Source organism: Echinops telfairi, unplaced genomic scaffold, assembly GCF_000313985.2.
Source record: "Echinops telfairi isolate 266 unplaced genomic scaffold, ASM31398v2 ScPeMD7_7;HRSCAF=31, whole genome shotgun sequence".
In the NCBI taxonomy this organism is placed as follows: domain Eukaryota; kingdom Metazoa; phylum Chordata; class Mammalia; order Afrosoricida; family Tenrecidae; genus Echinops; species Echinops telfairi.
Window position 1 is genome coordinate 2,259,477 of NW_022103904.1, and position 19,787 is coordinate 2,279,263.

General features: G+C 39.5%; 1 protein-coding gene across 1 annotated transcript in view; it reads right to left on the reverse strand.

Annotated features, from left to right (window-relative positions):
• AOAH (acyloxyacyl hydrolase) overlaps positions 1-19,787 on the reverse strand; it is a 247,582-nt gene that overhangs the window by 215,717 nt on the left and 12,078 nt on the right. Inside the window, exon 2 of the mRNA XM_013005992.2 lies at positions 3,077-3,143. Within this exon, the coding sequence (XP_012861446.2) occupies positions 3,077-3,143 (67 nt within the window). The remainder of the gene's footprint in view (positions 1-3,076; positions 3,144-19,787) is intronic.

Sequence of the window (19,787 nt, forward strand, 5' to 3'; positions counted from 1 at the left end):
GGGGGGTACCTCCTCATACTTTAACCTAATGCACCACTGCGGCACTTCCTCCACTCTATAGCTACAAAAGAGCTACTGGTGTCCAAATCACCCTGAACCAACCAACTGCCAGTGAGTTGGTGCTGACTCATAGTGACCCTATGCTGGCTTCCCAAGACTATAATTCTTTATAGCAACATATATGAGTGCTTGGATGTGCAAGTAAAGGGTACCTACAGGCATATGTGTGAGCTGCATATATACTCATACATACAATGAAGCACATAAGGGCACAATTAAAGAGATTCCTTTAACATATTTGCATGCAGGACTGGCTTACTTATTAGACTTTTTAGGACCACAGTCTCATGGACAACTCAGTCAAATGGAATAAAATAATCCATAAAGATAACATCTTAGTTCGGTGAGTACTGTGTCTGGAACCTTAAAAGCTAGTGAGCCGCCATCTAAGATACAACAGCTCTCCATCTCTGTTACTGGGGAACACACGAGAATGGAGGAAACTAAAGACTCAAAGAAGAAACGAATCCATAGACGAATAGCCCATGAGAATCACAGCCTCATCTAGACTGAGATCAAGAGTAGACAGTGCTTGTCAACCACTATTGGCTCTTTTGGCCACAATGGTAGGTCCTGGATAGAACAGGAGAGAAATGTAGAACAAAATTCACATTCCAGATTAAAGGAAACTGAGACTATTGTTCTAAAATACACTTGGAACTTGGAACTAAAACCACTCACAGGTGTCTCCTTTCATCCAACTAACTGATTGGATTATAAAAAAATATATATCACCTGTGAGAACTGTGTGTCCTTGAACAATTAAGTCTAGGAGAACGTATGCTCAACATTTACTCTAAAGCATAAGTTCCCAAATTTATTTGCCCTACTGCCTCCTCTACAGAAACAAAGAAGCAAAAAACTCGGTGCCCATTGGCAAACTTTTGCATTTTTGTACCATAGCCAGTAATCCAGGATAAAGTGTAGGTATCTGCTTTTGCAACCCTCCTGCATCATTCCAGAACCTCCCTGGGGGTGGTATTGCCCACTTTGATAAACCCTGCTCTAAGCCAATGTGAAAAAGTAAGGGCGAGGCAGGGAAGCTAGATTAATGAAAATAGAACAAACAAAAAAGTAATGAAAATGCTGACATATGTGGAAATGTAAACAATATTGTGCAATAATTGATATAAAAAGTATTAAATAGGAACCTAACATGTTGCATGAACTTTCACCTAAAACACAATAGCACCTTATTTTAAAAGCAATTTAGCAGATATGAGTGATAGTGAAGAATATAATACACATAAGTTAATGTGAATAAATGATTTACATAAAGACTGTTGGAATTTCAAAAAAGAAATGTACTTAGTTAGCTATAATGGGAATTGCGCAGTTGTAAGGCAATAGATAAACCTTAAGGCAGGGAGGGAGTCCAGTTAAGTGGCAGTGGTGGTAATATAGATATTAACTAAGAAGACAGAGGCCCCTGCCATCCAAACACTTACAGTCCAGTCATATAATAGAATGAGTTCAATATCATTTTTCTAAGAAAAATTAAAAAGAGTAGAATATTTGTGCTTTGTTGTGATGAAGTTAACATATGAATTAATAATGATTATCCTTAATAGGAATGAAAGCTGAATGATTAAAGCAGGTGCACAGAATGGCTGAGCAGTGATCATCTCCTTGGCCTTTCTGATTTAGGTTTCTTCTATCTTGAGCATTCTATGACCCCAGCCGACTTTCTTGTGGGAAATGTTTTTGTCCTCTGAACCACTTTGATCTAAGGTTAATAGCATAAACAGCGGGGACCAAGAACAATTACAGCAGCACTTTTCATAAGAGGGAGAGCCAGGAGACAACTCAGATACCCATCCATGAGAGACTGAATGGTAAACTCTGATAGACACCTAATAGAATATTACATACCGTCAGTACAAATGAACAGCAGAGACAGTTATATGGATAATTACTAGGCATTTAAGTGGCATGTCTCAAAATGTTATAGAAAATATGAGACTCTACCCATAAACTAAAACTACTTATGCTTAAAAATATGTAGATGCATTTAAAGACGAAGATGAATGCTGGATGTCGAGTCCTTGGGGAGGAGGAAAGGCGCGGAGATGAATTCAAGGGGCTGCATGTTCAGCGTTAAGAGTTATTAGTGTCCTAAACTTTGTTTGGAGTGTTAGGCTTGGAAGCTTACAAACCCTACAAGTGCATTGCTCACAATGACTAATGGAATGACTCAGTAATAAATATAAGAACTCTCTATATGGATCATTGATGAGAAAGTTTGATGAACTGAGAGATATGATTTATATTGTGCCCCCTAAGCTTAACAAAAAGACACAAAAAGTAGGCAAATGATAACAATGTCCCATTTACAGGATACTAACGGGCCCGGACTGGGAATGGGGAAACGGGAAACTAGTAAAGAAGGGTAGAAAACCAAACCAAGCCAAAACACTTCACTGCCATCGAGGCCGTTCCAAATCACAGAGACCGGATGAACTGCCCTGTAAGTTCATGAGATTGTAGCCTTTTATGGGAGTGGAATGTCTCATCATGCTCCTGTGGTTTCGAACTGCCCACCTGTGGCTAGTAGCTTAACGTGGAACCCACTAGGCCACCAAAGGCTAGAAGAGAGGAGAGAGAGAGAGAGAGAGAAAGAAAGGAAGAAAGGGAGAGGGAGAGAAGAAACTGAAAGAGCATGGACTGGGAATTTGGAGAGGTAGAGGGAGGAGAGGGGCAAGGTCAGGGGTAAGGTCAGTCCTGGTGTTTGGCTAATAGGGGAAAAGTCATTGTGTTTCTGACATTGCCAGGTTCCTTCTGAAAGACTCATAGAGGGAAATGGAGCCAGATTGCCACCATGCACCTCAAAAGGAACCTTTACCTGGAGTGACAAAGGATCTAAATCAGGTTTCAGTCTTTCAACTCCTTACAGTAACAATTCAAGCCCTGGTCCAGTAAGTACATCAAACTGAAAAGAAAGCCCCTGCCTCCCAGTTTTCTTGTTTCCCCCCAGGTCCTAGCAATTGAATCACATTTAGTTGCCCAACATACTCACAGCTTTATGATATCTGATCCGAAGATGTGAATCACTAAGTAGCAGGTGGTCTTCAAGGATAGTTTTTCTAAGAAAAATAAAGAAGGGGAGTTATTTATGCTTTCTTGGGATAGATATGACATGTGAGTTAATAATGATCATCTTTACAAGGAGCTAAATCTTAGTGATTAATTTATGATTCATTCGAGTGATTAGTTGTAAGTATTAGGGGAAATGTTACAGCTAATGTACCCATTAAAATATCATTTCCATCTCAGGTTTATGTGAATGCCACAGTGTCTGCTGTACATGACAAAGACCACAAGTTCGTTCTGAAAATGCAGTTACATTTGGGGTTTTTATTTTCTTCTTCATAGCAGGGGCTATCTGAACATTGGCTAAGATCTCATCTGTTGTAGTTTAAGGAAACTGAACTTGCTTTAAAGTAAATTACCTGAGATAGAGCTCTGTTGGAAATATTATTTGTTAGTTTTTGTTTAGGAACATTTTTCGTGTGGATAATTTATTTAAACTCTTGTTTTTTTCAGAGATAAAAAGAAATTAACCTCTGCACTGCTATTTATAGTGCACACACACACACACACACACACACAGCATTTTCTTCCCTCATGAAAATACCGTAAAGCTTCATAGATTGATCTAGAAAAGTGTCCTGACCCTGTTTCTTTAGTGTGAGTCTACTGTGGAGCTCTGCTCATTGCACTTAGGACCTTTGCACAGTTGGGGCAGTGCGGAAGGGCTGGGAAATCCTGCCCGAGGAGAATTCATCCTGTCTTCTCTGTTACGTCTCAAAGGGCGAGGTGATGAAACTGCAGGATAAGAATGGTAAGCTCTTTCTCCACTTCAATGTTACGAAGCGGCAGCCGCTGTCGGCAGCTGTTCACGCTAGTCTGACGCCCCGCGACCTGTGTGCGCAGAGTTAAACTCTTGCCTACGATTCTCAAGGCTGTCACCTTTAGAAATAGAATGGGTGGCCTATTTTCTGAGGTGCCTCTGAGTGAGCTCAAACTAGCAGTACATAACGTTAAATAATATTTTATGTTAAAATATTTACTCGTACAGCTTTTATTTTTACAATACAGCATGAGACTTCAAACATATTTTGATCTTGAAGCATTCCATTAAAAACCTTATTTCCACATCACTATCCGTCTTATATAAGGGAATACTATGAACAGACATATGCAACAAAGTGGATAGCTTAAAGGAAATAGAAAAGTTCCAAAAAGATATAAACTGCTGGAACTGACTCAAGAAGACATAAAATATTTTACTAGATGCACAACAAGTAAAAAGATTGAGTTAACAATAAAATAACTTGCCATAAAGAAAACATTGGGACCAAATGGCTTTATTGGTGAATTCTAACAAATATTTAGATGATTTATGAACTTGTCCAGAAATAGGATATTTATTAACTCATTCTATGAGGAAATTATTACCCAGATACTAAAACCAGCCAGGCATCCCAAGAAAATAAAATGGCAGGCCAATATCTTATATGAATATAGATGTAAAAAACTCTCAAAATTATTAGCAAATCCAATCCAATAATATACAATAAAGGATTATATATTATGATGAAGAGGAATCTATCCCAAAGATACAAGTTTTGCTTACGGTCTGAAATCAATTAATGCAATATCAATACAATAAAGGCTAAAAACTGCATAGTCATCTACTAGACACCAAACAGCATTTTACAAAACACAACATTCCTCACGATAAAAAGCTATCTCAACCAACTAGGAACAGAATAAAACTGTCCTGGGAGGGTAGACGGAGGTGGGGTGGAAAAGGGGAACCGATGACAAGGATCTACATGTCACCTCCTCCCTGGGGGATGGACAGTAGAAAAGTGGGTGAAGGGAGACGCCATACAGTGTAAAATATGACAAAATAATAATAATTTATAAATTATCAAGGGTTCATGAGGGAGGAGGGAGTGAGGAGGGAGGGGAAAAATGAGGAGCTGATACCAAAGGCTCAAGTAGAAAGCAAATGTTTTGACAATGACGATGGCAACATATGTACAAATGTGCTTGATACAACTGATGTATGGATTACTGTAAGAGCCCCCAATAAAATTATATATATTAAAAAAAAAACTCTCTTGATTTGATAAAGGTCACTTATGAAAAACGAACCCCCCCCCTCCCCGCTTATATGATAATGGTGACAGAGTGACCATGTTGTTCAAGATCAGGAATAAGGAAGAATGTCTGCTTTCATCACTTCTATTCAAGATTGTACTGGAATTCTAGCCAGGAAAATTAGGAATAAAATGAAAGAAATTCAGCTTAGAAAAGTAATAAAATCATCTCTAATTTCAAATGACACTATTTTGTGTGAAAAAATGACAAAGAATCTATATTAAAACCTATTAGACATAATAAATAAGTTTAGCAAGATTTCAGGATACAATATCAATATGAAAAAAATCAATTGTATTTATAGACAGTACAAATAATCAAACCACAAATAAAATTTGAAAATCAATATTATTTAAAATAGAATAGAATAATTAAATACTTATGAAAAGTTTAACAAAAATTCATATTTTAAAACTACCAAAAATCTGCTTAAAGGAATTAAACTAAAACAAACAAACAAATTCACTGCCAGCAAGCCAATAGGACAGGGTAGCATTGCCTCTGTGAGTTTCCAACACTAAAGCCTTATGAGTAGAAAGCCTCATCTTTTTCCAACAGCGTGGCTGCTGGCTTTGAACAGAAAGGAATTAAAGAAGACCTCAATAAGTGAAGAGACTGCCCATGTTCATGGATGAGTAGTCTTAATACTGTGGAGAGCACAAGACTCTAATAGTTAAGGTTTTCTGTCAAATTGGCTAGGCCAGGATGATCAGTGTCCTGGCAATTCATACTTAGCAATCACCCATGACTTGACCTTAGATTGTAATCACAGCCAGATCAGTGCTGAGTCTCCATAAGGACAGAAGATTAGCACATAACCCTTCTTGGGGCACAGCCCTGATACAATGGAGTGGAAGTTCCCTCCAGGGTGTGGCCTCCTTCTAATATAAGTGGAGGTTGTGGAAATGTTTGTTTTGATTTTTGCTAGGTATGGGCATTTAATGGACTTCTGGTTCTTGGGACTACAGCCAAGAGCCTGCTGTTTTGCTTGTTGACCCTGTGAGTCATCAGCAGACTGCCATATGACCTGTCATTTTGGGTTCATTTCCCTATATAGCCACAAACCTAACCATCTGACCTTGGCCGCACTCACTTCTGTAGGCACTAGCCTGTGGACTTCCTGACAATCTTGGGTCCATCAGGCCCCACAGCGGTGGGAGTCATTAGAAGCCTCTAGCCTAGTGGTTCTCAACCTTCCTAATGCCGCGACACTTCAGTACAGTTCCTCATGTGGTCGTGACCCCCAACCATAAAATCATTTTTGTTGCTACTTCACAACTGTAATTTTGCTACTGTTATGAATTGGGTGACCTCTGTGAAAGGGTTGTTCGAGCCCCAAAGGACTCAGGACCCACAGGTTCAGAACCGCTGCTCTAACCTAATATGTGACCCATGGCGTAGAGCCTCCCTGGGCTTCTCTTGATATCTGCATATATGAGCATCACTGGTTTTCTTCTAGAGAGAACAGCCAATGACATGCCCAAACCAATTTCTAACACACTCTCAGCTGTATTCTTAGTAAATATTGACCAGCAAATCTTAAAATTCATAGGGAAAATCAAGGGATCAAGCATAGCCAACACAATCTTAAAAAGGAAGAACAAATGTGAAGGATTTGCACTTTATTTACTACAGAGTTACAATAAGCAAGACAGTGTTTCATGTAATAAGAAATTGTTGTTAGGTTCTGTGGAATCAGTCCAAACAGTAATCCTATATACAACACAATAAAACACACAAAAACATATAAATCAATTGAACAGAACGGTGAGTCCAGAAATAAACTCATACACACATCAATTAAATATTGACAAGGGTGCATAGACGATGCAATGAAGAAAGAATTGTCTGTCCAACAAATGGTACTAGGACAGCTGAAGAGCCAGATGCAAAAGAAATAATGTAGAACCCGACCTCATAGGGCATACAAAAACTAGCTCAAAAAAATCTAAGATCTACACTTTGAATAACAACAATAACCCCTATTTTTTTTAGAATTAATATTATCAAGATATAATTCACATATAATAAAATGCATCATTTTCAGGTATACAGTTCTATATATTTTGACAAATATGCACACCACTGTAACAATCATCACAATCAACAACTATTTCCATAACCAGTGTGGTAGTCACAGACTACTTGGTATCAATTTAAGGATGAAGAGTGTAGGGGTAGAGTCTAAACTGTCAATCTGGAGATAGTCAATGAGACTTCTGTGTGGGCCTGGCCTTCTCCTGAGAATCCTGGGAAATCTGGTACTTCCTCCTTGGAGGGGGAAGACACCTCTCTCTCTACTGCTCCCTGGGAGACATTGCAGAAGACAAGCCACATGGATGCAATCAGACCTCGGAAGCTGGAGAAGCCACCCAGAGAGACCCCTGCCAGCACTGAGATGCTTACAACTCCACTGGACCCAAAGACTTTCTACCCACTGGCTTGTGATCGTCCTGCATTTGGCTTTATTGCATGTATTTCATGAGTCTGAAGAGGACTTTATAGATTGGCATCAGACATATGGGCTAATATCAGACTTATGGCCTTGGACTGGACTGGGTTGGGATGTTTTCTCAATGTTCAATTCTTCTTGTATATAAACCTCTCCCTTATATATGCACATTTATGAATTTGTTTCTCTAGTCTACCCAGACTAACACAACCAGAATAATTTTCTCACACTTCTTTGTTGTTAAAGACCTAAGTTCAAGAGCTAAAACTATAAAAATCTTAGAAGAAAACAGAAGTGTAAAATTTTGTGACCTTGGATTAAGCAAAGATTTCTTAGATATGACTGCACAAGCAACAAAATAAAGAGATAAACTGAACTTTAGAAAAATAAAACGATAACAAATTGGTGGACATCATCAAGAAATTAGAACAAAGTTCACAGAATTTGCTAACCTTATATCTGATAAATTTCACTGGGTATTAGAAAATGCAAATAATTCTTACAACTCAACAATGAACAAATAATCCAGTTTAAAAATCGGAATAGACCTTTCTCCAAAAAGAGATGTAAACATAGTGAAAATTCACCCAAAAATATGCTCAGTAAATATCCCTAGCCACTTGGAAAATGCAACTCCGAACCACAAAGAGATACTACTTCACAGCCCTTAGTCAAGTGTTAGTGAAGATGTGGAGAAATTGGACTCATCAGACACCGCTCTTGGGAATGTCAATGGTGGAGCCATTGTGGCAAACACTCTGACAGACCCTCAAAGGGTTCACTGGATGACTCAATGATCCCACCCAGGGGAAACGAAAGCATCTACCCACACAAAAACTGTACATAGACTATGAACATTGTACTATTGGTCATAATAGCCCCAAAGAGGAAGCCACCCATGCATCCATCTATGGATCTATAAGTGGATCCATAGCATATGGAATGCTGCTCGGCCTTGCAAAGTCATGAAATCCTCACCAAGGCTACAATGTTGATGAGCATTAAAGACATAATGAGAAGGTAGAGGGGGACCTTCTAAGGTGTAGGATTTCTTTACAGAGATAATTAAATATACTAATATTGATTGTGGTGATGATGCATAACTCTGTAAGTAAGCTAAAGAACATTGAATAGTTTGTTTTACATGTGTAAATTATATGGCACATTAATTATGAAGCTTAATGAAGCATTCCCTTTAGATGGAGCAATGGGCTAAAGGGTTGACAGAGTTAACTTGGGTGAAGGAGAATGTAGTGAGCCACAGGAGGGAGAGAACTCAAAGGATGGGGGGGGTAACCTGCCAGGGGGCTTGATAAGGAGTTTATAAATAAGGAGTTTATAAACTACTGAATACAAAGCTGATCATCTGAAATGTAAAACCCCCACCTAATACATCACTTAAAAAAATCATTTTGAAAAGTGTCCTTCTCTGCTGGGTGTTCCATTTTAGAGCCATTACCAGGCAGAGATTCCAGAAGCCCCAGTTACAGCCCCAGCTAACTGGCTTTTGACTTTGCTCTTCATCTCTCTGAGCCTTAGTTCCCTCATCTCAAAAAATGTGAGAGTTGGATCAGGTCCCCTCACTAAAGGCCTTTGTAGAAGATTCTGTAAGAAACTTCTAAAATAAGTGAACTGACAAGCTACTTTAGAAATGAGTTAAAAGTATTGTGAATGTAGAATTCGTTTAGCCTAGACCAGAGCTATTTAATAACTAACCGTAGGGTGTTCTTTGATAAACTTGCAGTGTTGGTTGAAAGGCAGAGAGCATTCATCTTCTTCTGGTGTAATAAGAGGAGTGTGTGCTTAATTGTTTAGATCAAGTCAAAGTGAATGGCTGCTGCAAGGCTCTCCTCACCCTCTGACCAACTAGTTTCTTCAAATGGATTCTGTGATTCTTGGTGGGTGAGGTCCCTCAAGCAATGGTTAATGTGGGACATGAGATGACCCTCTGAGAGCTAAACATTCAGATCAACACGGAAGCTCATTGTATAAAAATGTGAAAGTCTCTCGGAGGAGCTAGAAAATTCCCAGACAGCTATGATTAGATGGTAACCTGTTAATGATTCAACGGTGAAAAAGAATGCCATTCACATACTGATATTAACCTACCTAAGGCTGATCAAGGAGCCCTGGTCACACAAATGGCATACTTGACTGCTACGCAAAAGGTTAGTGGTTTGAACCCACCATATAGCAATACTGTGGAATAAGGCCCGGGAGATCTGCTGCCATAGAGCTTACAGCTCAAAACACTATGACTATGGTAGTTACCTAATGTGGTGTCAATTTGAGGATTAAGAGTGTAGGGGTGGCATCGTGGTGTCTAGCCTGTCAATTGGGATATAGCCAATGAGGCCTCTGTGTGGGCATGGCCTTCTCCTCAGGATTCTGGGAACTCCTGTATTTCTTCCTTGGAGGTGGGAGACACTCTCTCTAGGTTCACACCCCCTGTGAGACATCCCTGTGGAAAAGACACATGGAAAGAGACTGATGGAGCCAGACCTCTGGAACCAGAGAAGCCACATGGAGATCCCTGCCAGCACTGAGATGTTTACAATGCTGCTGGGTCCACAAGACTTCCCACCCAATGGCCTGTGATTTCCTGTATTCAGCGTCATTGCATGTGTTTCATGAGTCTGAACAAGACTTTATAGATTGGTATTGGACATATGGGCTAATATTGGACTTATGGACTTGATCTGGACTGGGCTGGAGTGTTTTCTTAATATATAATTACTCTTCATATAAAGCTTTCTTATACACATATGATTGCCTATGAATTTGTTTCTCTAGTCCACGTGGACTGACACAAATACTATGGGGCAATTCTACTCTGCCACATAGAGTCACTATGAATTCAAATCAACTCAAAACTATACAAAACCAAAGTTGACTAGGAATGTACAGAGTATTTTATTTGAGCAGATTCCAAAAGAGCATGGAACACCATAGGAATTTTTTTTAATGTATGCCATTCAAAAAAAAAAAAGATAGGTAAATAGTTGAGTTTTAAAATCATGTGAACTCATGTAAATAAAATATAAAACATTTCCATTTGTATGTCATCTTTCATGTTGTAAGTCATGTAAGTGGCATTGATTAGTTTATCATTATATAGGCAAGAACACTGAGGTTTAGACAGATTAATATTACAGATATAGTAAGTGGTTTGACTGAAGTTAAAATCCTTTTGCTCCCAAAGTCCACATTATTTGTAGTATATGAGTGAGTACTCAAAGAAAACCGAATTTTTTTTCAAAGCTATGTAGTTAAAAAAAAATTTTTTTTACAGACAAACTTATCACCTCCAAGTACTCTCCATTACACTCAATACATTTGTCAAATCTGCCATTCCATTCTTGGAAACATTTTTCAAACTTATCTGTTTGGATGGCTGACAGCACCTCCTTTGTTTTTTTCTTCACCTCTTCTATGTCATCAAATTGCTGTCCTTTCATGTCCCACTTCATTCATAAAAACAAAAAGAATTCTCACAGAGCAGGGCAGGTGAGAATGGTGTGAGGGATAAGAGAGACATGCTGTTGTTGTTTTCTTTTGCCAAAAACTGGTGCACTGAGATGGCTGCATGAGCAGGTGCATTGTTGTGGTGGCAAAACAAGTCCCCCATCTGCAACAAATTAGGCTTTTTTTGTCATACACTGTTACACAATCTTTTCAGAACCTCTAAATAGAAAGCTTGATCAATAGTCTGATCTGGTATAATGAGCTCCAAATGCACTGTGACCAGTACATACTCATCCGTTTGGGAGATGACGAACATTCAGAATGAAGTTTGTCATCAATCGACATTTCACTTTTTTTGAAATGAGAAAATCACTCATACACTTGAGTTTATTCCCATAGCACTGTCCTTGTAAGCTGTGTTCAACATCACAACAGTTTCTGTGCCATTTTCCCTGAGCAGGAAACAAAAATTCACAGCCACTCACTGTTCTCTTAAATCAGCCATCACAAAAAATGGAGCAAAAGTGCTTTCACGAAAAAATTCACTGTGACCAGAGAGAACCTTCCCAGGTGACTCCACTGGGTGCACTAACTCAGGGTGAGTTGATGGATGCTCATGTATTGGGAACAATGGGTACTACCAAAGCTCTGCTATGCCCAGTGCATTTAAGGGTTTGTTTGTGTGTTTGTTTGGATACCCCCTCATATATTTCATGATATTTAGAATATTTTATTTGGTCCTTTACCAACCTCAAGTATGGCAGGTGCTGATATTGACTCTTTATCGATGACATCTGAAGCACAAACAAATTGACCACACACTGTCTTTGTGGCTTCCATTAGGAGGATGCATGTTGAGTTTCAGAGTTTACAGAATGTGAGGAGAGATATGCCGTCCTCATTTAAAGCCTGCACACGTTTTTAACTACCATATTCCATGGAGATAAGCATTCTGCTGAGGTGACCCAAGAAAGTGAAGTTCTAGTGAGACTCTCAGGGCATATGATTCTGCTGACCCCTAGTGAGAATGATTCCATTAATCATTTTCCATCAACACTTCTGAAATTCTTCCAAGGTGTTTACTAATGAGAGGCAGAGGCGAAAGCAGTGGGTGAAACTGAAGGTTGGAAATGCTTTGCACAATTTGAAAAAATTGTCTTTCACAGGTACAGGAAAACACAGGATGGTTTACGGAGTGATTATTCTCAAGAAGTATTGCTTGTATGTTTTCTCAGTGAAGGTTATGCTTTCTGCACTTGTTTAGCTTCAGAGGTAAAAGCAATATCGCTGAAAAAATAATTTTGTAAATACAGTAATACCTGTGAAAGCCAGAAATGGTGTAAGGCAGAACCATGCCAGAGAAGGACATTTCAAGTATTTTCTACTGAAAGGAGCGGTAGAATGGTAAGATGGCCAAAGACAGACACATTGTGAGGCTGGGCCCACAAGACTGTCCGGCTGAGCTTCAGCTCTCCCTGCTTTGATGTTAAGAACTTTGTTGAGGAGCTTCCTTCCAGCTTTCTCTGCTTCCGACCTTTAGGTTCACCTGACAGAAGGCCACCATGGGCTCACGTAAGCACTATGGAAAAAGCCTTCCATGGGAGATGACTATTCATGTCATCCCTGTACATCGGCATAACCATTCTATGCACTGTTTTCTACTTCCCTAAAATGGGAACCGGAATGCCCACCTTATCTTTCTGACTGTCTCGTGTAAAGACACCTTAACCTCAGTTGAGTGTGCTATTTCACTTTGGAGAAAAACTTTAATTAATAAAATGAAAGTGAATAAAAATCATTTACTGAATCCTTTGAAGCCTTCACCATTGAAACCTCCCCAGCATTGAACACAAAAATTCCTACCATTCTCTCTTTGAAGGAGTGTCAATTTCTTTCTTCAGAATCTGGCTTTGTGGCCTCTTGCTTTACCTCAGGAAAGTCTGATTTTTCCTGTTCTGATGCCAAAGGACTCAAGCTAGTACCTCCATGAGGAATTATCTTGGTTCAAGGTGTTTTGTGTTTCACTAGTACATGCAGAACAGGGGTTGATCTCTAATAGGGTATCGAGTCAAGCTTACCTCTTTGGAGAACACAACTTCACCCTCCAAAACAGAAAATCAAACTCATATTTGCAAATGTTTGTATCTCTAAGTGTGGCCCATTATACAGAAATGCCAACCAATTTAAGCAAGTCTTTACTGATAGTTTTGATTGCCTTTCATTATTTTCTTTTGTAAAATGGCAAATATTGTTCACTTTCCCCTCTTACTCAGAGATGTGAACGTGAAAAGTTTAGGTTGGTATTAGATTGTGAATGTCAAATAGTTTATGGATGGATAAATAAAACCTGGACCATTTATATGGTAAATTATTACAGAGTAATTCAGATGCATGGCTTATGTATGTTTTAATATATGTAAAGATCAAAACCATCACATTGAGTACCAAAAGAAAATTGCCAAGCAATACATCCAATAGGTGGCTTGCGTAAAATTAAAGCACTCACAAGAGAAGATTTTGCCAAGACCGTGGTGGAGACAGCAGAGCCTTTTAATCTTTCTGAATCCTCCTTCGGCTCATCTCTGCCCACAAAAATTGAGAAACTCATAGAAGAACCCCCAACCCTTGGACAACAATTACTATGTAACCAATTGACAAATATCACCCACAAACCCCAAAAGATAATTTGCTAATTTTGTTAGTTGCTGTCAAGTGTGGCTCTCATGTGTGGCAACCCCATGCACCACAGAATAAACATTTGGGGTCCTTCACCGTCTTAATGACTGCTGATATGTGAGGTTATTGTTGAGGTCACTCTTATTTTAGTCTCTTCCAACCTCAGGGACTTATCTTCTAGTGCGCTATTGGATACTGTTTTATTGGGATCCATGGGGTTTTCTATGACTGAAATTGGGAAATCAGTCACCAACCTTTCCTTCGTAGTCTGCCTTAGGCTGGAAGCCCTGCTAAAACATGTTAACCATGGATGCTCCTGCTAGTATTTGAAATACCTACAGCAGAGTTTCCAGTAATCTACCACAGTATGACAAACTTATAGACTAATAGTGGAAAATATGATTAGGTACGGACAAACCACAAACAGCCGCAAGACTTATAACTTATTATCTGTGTAGGAACAATTAGAGGGATGCTATGGGTAGGATGTCAGGAGTTCAGGTGAGTTAGTGGGTTATCCATGGAGCTGCTAACTGGGAGGCCATTGATCTGAACCCACCAGCCACTCTGGTAGAGAAAGGTGTAGCTATCTCCTCCCGTAAAAATTTACAACCGCAGGAATTCCAGGGGGAAGTTATACTCTGATTTATAAGGCTGGTCTGAATCAGAATTGACTTGATGGCTGTTGGTGGTAATGGGATGTCAGATAAACCTGAAAACAGGAGAATTACATAATAGCCAGCAGACAGTGACCAAAAAGTATGGTGGGCCAATTTGAGAACAGCAGGTAAATAAGGGAATTTTCCCCACTGCAGTAGCCAGACGAGTGGAAAGGACCTATGGTTAAAAGGACTGAAGGATAAGAGTGAACTGCCTCCTACAGACTCTAGAAACAGGTCCACCTTCCAGGACAGAGCCACCACTAAGGAGAGACCACTGGAATTAGAATAAAAACTGAACTGGTTGTAAGCAAAGTAAGGAGAAAGTTCAGCTAAAAGTGGGAGGGAGGAAAGAACCAGGAGATCTGCCATATCATTTTTGATACTTAAATCCATTTTATTTTATTTTTAAAACCTTTGTGAATTTGATGAAGATTTAGAGAGCAGATCAGTGTCATCTTTACGCTCAACACTTCATACACATCTTGCTCTTCATCTGTCATCACAATCGCTCAGCCAATGCAATACCACTCATCCCAGCTCCTCCCTGTGTTTCCAAACTCCATGTCTCCTATCCTGGCCCTTCTGAACTTTGTCCTTAGGCAAATACCGCCCTCTTTATATCTAACGGTTGATTCTTCTAAGGTGTGCACATCTCATTGTTGACTTGTCTATTTCCTTAGAAGCTTGTTGCGTTAGTCTGGGTACATTAGAGAAACAAATCCACAGAAACTCATATGTATAAGAGAGAGTTTTATATAAAGGGTAAATGTACATTAAGAAAGCATCCCAACCCAGTGCTGCCCAAGCCCATAAGTCCAACATTAGCCCATATGTCTGACACTGATCTGCAAAGTCTCACAAAACACATGCAATGATTCTGACTGCAGGAGGAAAGCCAAATCTGTGAGCCTGGAAGCATCTCAGCACTGGCAGGGGTCTCCATTGCTCCAGCACCCAGGGCTGCATCAGGGCAGGTCCATGTGGCTTCTCCTCAGGGATGTCTTGCAGGAGGTGAGCCTTGCCAGCTGATACAGGGAACTGGCTAAGGCAGTTGCACCCTTGTATCAGAGAGCAAGAGACCCGAGAACTAGAAAGGTGAGGCTCACCGAGCCATTCATCTCTCTGCTGTTCAATGAACCCCACGTGCGTTTATCAGTCAGTTTGGCACAATAAACTTTAACTATCTCACTTGTCTATTCTTTGGCAGTAAAGTAAGCCTTTTATTGTGTGTTGCCTTCCCCTTCACTCAGTTTTAAGTTTACACAAAGTGCGGAAAGTGCAGTGTTCCAACATCATCCCTTTGCCTGCTATACGTTGTTTCTGCTGTAACTACCATCCTGCATTTGTGTGGTACATTTGTCTCAATTGATGAACCTGAAATTTATAGTTGACATTAGGGTTCATTCTTTGTATTTGTACAGTTGGATGATGTGTTAGTCTGGGTAGACTATAGAAACAAGTTCACAGACATTCATATGTGTATAGGAAAGAGCTTTATATAAAAGAACAATTGAATATTGAGAAAACATCCCAGCCCAGTCCAAATCAAATCCATAAGTCTGATATTAGCCCATATGTCAGATAAAAATCTATAAAGTTCTCTTCAGACTCATGAAACCCATGTAATGATGCTGAATACAGGAAGATCACAGGCCAGTGGGTGGGGAGTTTTGTGGATCCAGTGGCATTGTAAGCATCTCAGCCCTGGCAGGGGTCTCCACATGGCTTCTCCAGGTCTAAGGGCTCTGGCTTCATCTGGGTAGCTTCATGTGGTTTCTCATCATAAATGTCTCCCAGGGTGTGAGCATTGTCAGCCGAGAGTCTCCAAGGGCTTGAGCCCATGTCCAGCCTCCAACAAGCTATTTATTTCCCTTCGCACCTCCAAATGATGTCATCAAGCTGTGATCTGATTGACAAGCTAAACTCAACCACTTCTCTCTTAAGACTCAAATTGCCAACAGATTATATAACTACCACAAATGAATTTTGATAAATGTAGATGGCCATGTATCATGCAGAATAATTTCTGTGCCCTAAAAAGTGCTCTGGTCGACACCTATTTATCTCTCACCTCTTTCCTCCGGAATCCCTGGCAATCATTTATCTTTTGACTGACCTGGTGGCCCTATCAGGTAAGTGTTGGACTGCTAACCACACAACAGTGGGTTCTAACCCACCGGCTGTTGTACAGGAGAAAGTTGAGATTATCTTCTCCCCCAATGAGTCACAGCCTCACACACACTGTACAGCGTCACTGTGATTTGGAGCGGACTCCATGGCAGTGGATAGTGGAGGGTTTGTGGTTGTGTAACAGCTGAAACAATGGGCTCAGCCTTAGCAGTGATCATGAGAATGGTACAGGACCAGGGCGAAGTTTTATATTGCTGTATGTAGTGTTGCCATGAGCCAGAACTGATTCCATAGCAACTAACAACAACAAAAATTAATTTAGTATTTCCAGGAAGTCATATTATCAGAGTCTGAGTTAGTTTATTGTGCCAACCTGGCTGATAAGCACATGTAGGGTTAATTGAAGTGTGGAGAGATAATGACTCGGTGAGCCTTGCCTTTCTAGTTCTCAGGTCTCTTGCTTTGTGATGGTCACACCAGGGTGCAGCTGCCTTAGCAGTTCCCTGTTTCAGCTTGCAATGCTCACTTCCTGCAAGACATCCCTGAGAAGCCGCATGGACCTACCCCAATGCAGCCCTGGGTGCTGGAGCAGCCATGTGGGGACTCTGCCAGCCCTGAGATGTTTACACATTCACTGACTTGGTTTTCCTCCTGCAGTCGGCATCTTTGTGTCTGTTTTGTGAGATGGAGGACGACTTTGTGGACTGGTGTTGGACATATGGGTTAATGTTGGACTTGTGGGCTTGGGCAGCACTGGGTTGGGATATTTTCTTGATGCGCACTTAACCTTTACATAAACCTCTTTCTTATAAATGAGTTTCTGTGGATTTGTTTCTCTAAAGTCCCCAGACTAATGCAGAGTCATATCTTCTGTCACTTAGCAATATAGATGTAAGATTCCTCTCTCTTTTTCTGTAGTTTAAAGGCTTATTATTAACAAAAACAAACAAACAAACAAACAAACAAACAAAAAACACCTTAAAAATTAATGCCATCAATTCTACTCATAAAATCCCAACAGGATAGGGTAGAACTGACCCTGTGGGTTTCTGAGATATTAACTGTTTACTAGGGTAGAAAGCCCCATCCTTCTCCTGTGAAGCAGCTAGTCGTTTCAAACTGCCACTCTTGCTGTTGGTAACGCAATGCATAGTGCTTCATTGTGTGGTTTTACCAGTTTCCTTATCCATCTGCCTTTTGAATGATATCTTGGTTGCTTCCAATGTTTGGCAATTATGGTTCAAGCTTCTTTATGTATTGGTTTGTGTGGTTTTTATGTTGTTTGTGAGCATACATTTTTAATTAATTTGGGGAAATTCCTAGGAGTGTAATTGTTAGATTATATAATAAGCCATGTAAACAGCCAGACTATCTTACAAAGTGTGGGTAATAATGTTGCATTGCAATCAGCAGTAAATAAGAGTTTCATTGCTCCACACCCTCACCAGCATTTGCTCTTGCCAGTATTTGGTGCTTTAGCCATATCTGTGAGGGTATCTTGTTGCTTGCATCTGTAATTCTCTAATGACATCTAATGTTGAGTATCTTTTCATACACTTCCTTGCCATCACCCATCTTCTATGATGAGCTATTGCTTTAGATCTTTTGCCCATTTAGTAAATGGGTTGTTTGTTTTCTTATTGTCCTATTTTAAGAGTTCTTTGTATTTTTTGGATGCAAGCCTTTTATAGGATGTGTTTTGGCAACTATTTTCTCCCAGTCTATGGCTTTTTTTTTCATTCCCTTAAATACCATATTTTTAACCACTGCACAAAAACATCAGAGGAAGGAGCTATGTGCATTCAGAAAAAAACTACCCTTAGCTGATTCTCTTTCTAAGAGTTTAGAGAAACTAATTTCATATAGAGATGCGCAACAGAAATGTATCTAGGTCAACTCCCATGCAAAGTTATTATAAGGGAAAAAAAAGGAATAAAGAACAGAATAGCACCCCTACAGAAAGCAAAAGCTTGCCAGGCGTCATGCCAAAAAACAAACAAAAATGACTAAAACCTAGTATGCTTTTGGAAAACAAGCTAAGAGGCATTAACACAATGATGCAAGATGTAAAAGGATAGCAGGGATCAAAATTAGAAAAATTCAGGCATGGACTAAAAGAATTCATGGAAGAAATAAAAAATGATCTTCAAAATGAATACTAAACTAGAATGAATGCAACAAAAAGAAAATACAACATATAATGTCTTAAGGAGAAAGATTTTTAAGATAAACAGATGAATGAAGAAAGAAAAATATTCAAGTGATAGTCAAACTATTGACGCTTGGAAATATGGGAAATGGAAGTAAGTTCCTGAAGAAGAAAGCCCACTCAAGGAAACTGAGCAATTACTAAACATTTGAATCAAAACCACTTTGCTGAAAGGTCACACCGCATGCTTTAAAATCTCAATCCAAAACTACTAACAACATGATATATTCTAGTTAAATTACTGAACTTTATCAAAAATGAAAGAAACCAAACAAAATGCCTTGGGCAAAAATTGCAAGCGACTCAAAAGAAAATGAAAATTTGATTACCATCAGACTTCTGAATAGCCTATTTTAAATACTCAGAGAAAAAGTGTATGCCAAAGATTTAATATCCAGAAAAATACTGACTTTTAAGTATACAAGGTATATTAGACTTGGACTGCCTGTTTTCAATATGTGTGGATTTGGAAAACGTTCTACCAGTTAATCCTTCCAGGATTAAACCTTACATGACAACCTGACTATAGAGACCTCAACATAGGACTGGTGGTGAACACTACTTATGTAGTTTCTGGAAGAACTAAATTTAGTTCTGGAAAACTAACATTAAAATGCAATGCTTTTGTATTGGTCTGGGTTGACTAGAGAATCAAATCCAGTAACATTATATGTGTGTAAGAGAGAGCTTTATATCAAAGAGCAATTGTATTTTGAGAAAACATCCCAGCCCAGTCCAGATCAAGACTATAAAGTCCAATATTAGCCCATAGGTTCGATACTAGTTCGTCAATGCCTCTTTGGACTCGTGCAGCAGATGCAATGCTGCTGAATGCAGGAAAATCACAGGAGAGTGGGTGGAAAGTCTTGTGGATTCAGTGGTGGTGGAAGGATCTCAGCGCTGGCATGGGTCTCCATGTGGTTCCTCCAGCTCTAGGACTCTGGCTGCTATCAGGATGACTACA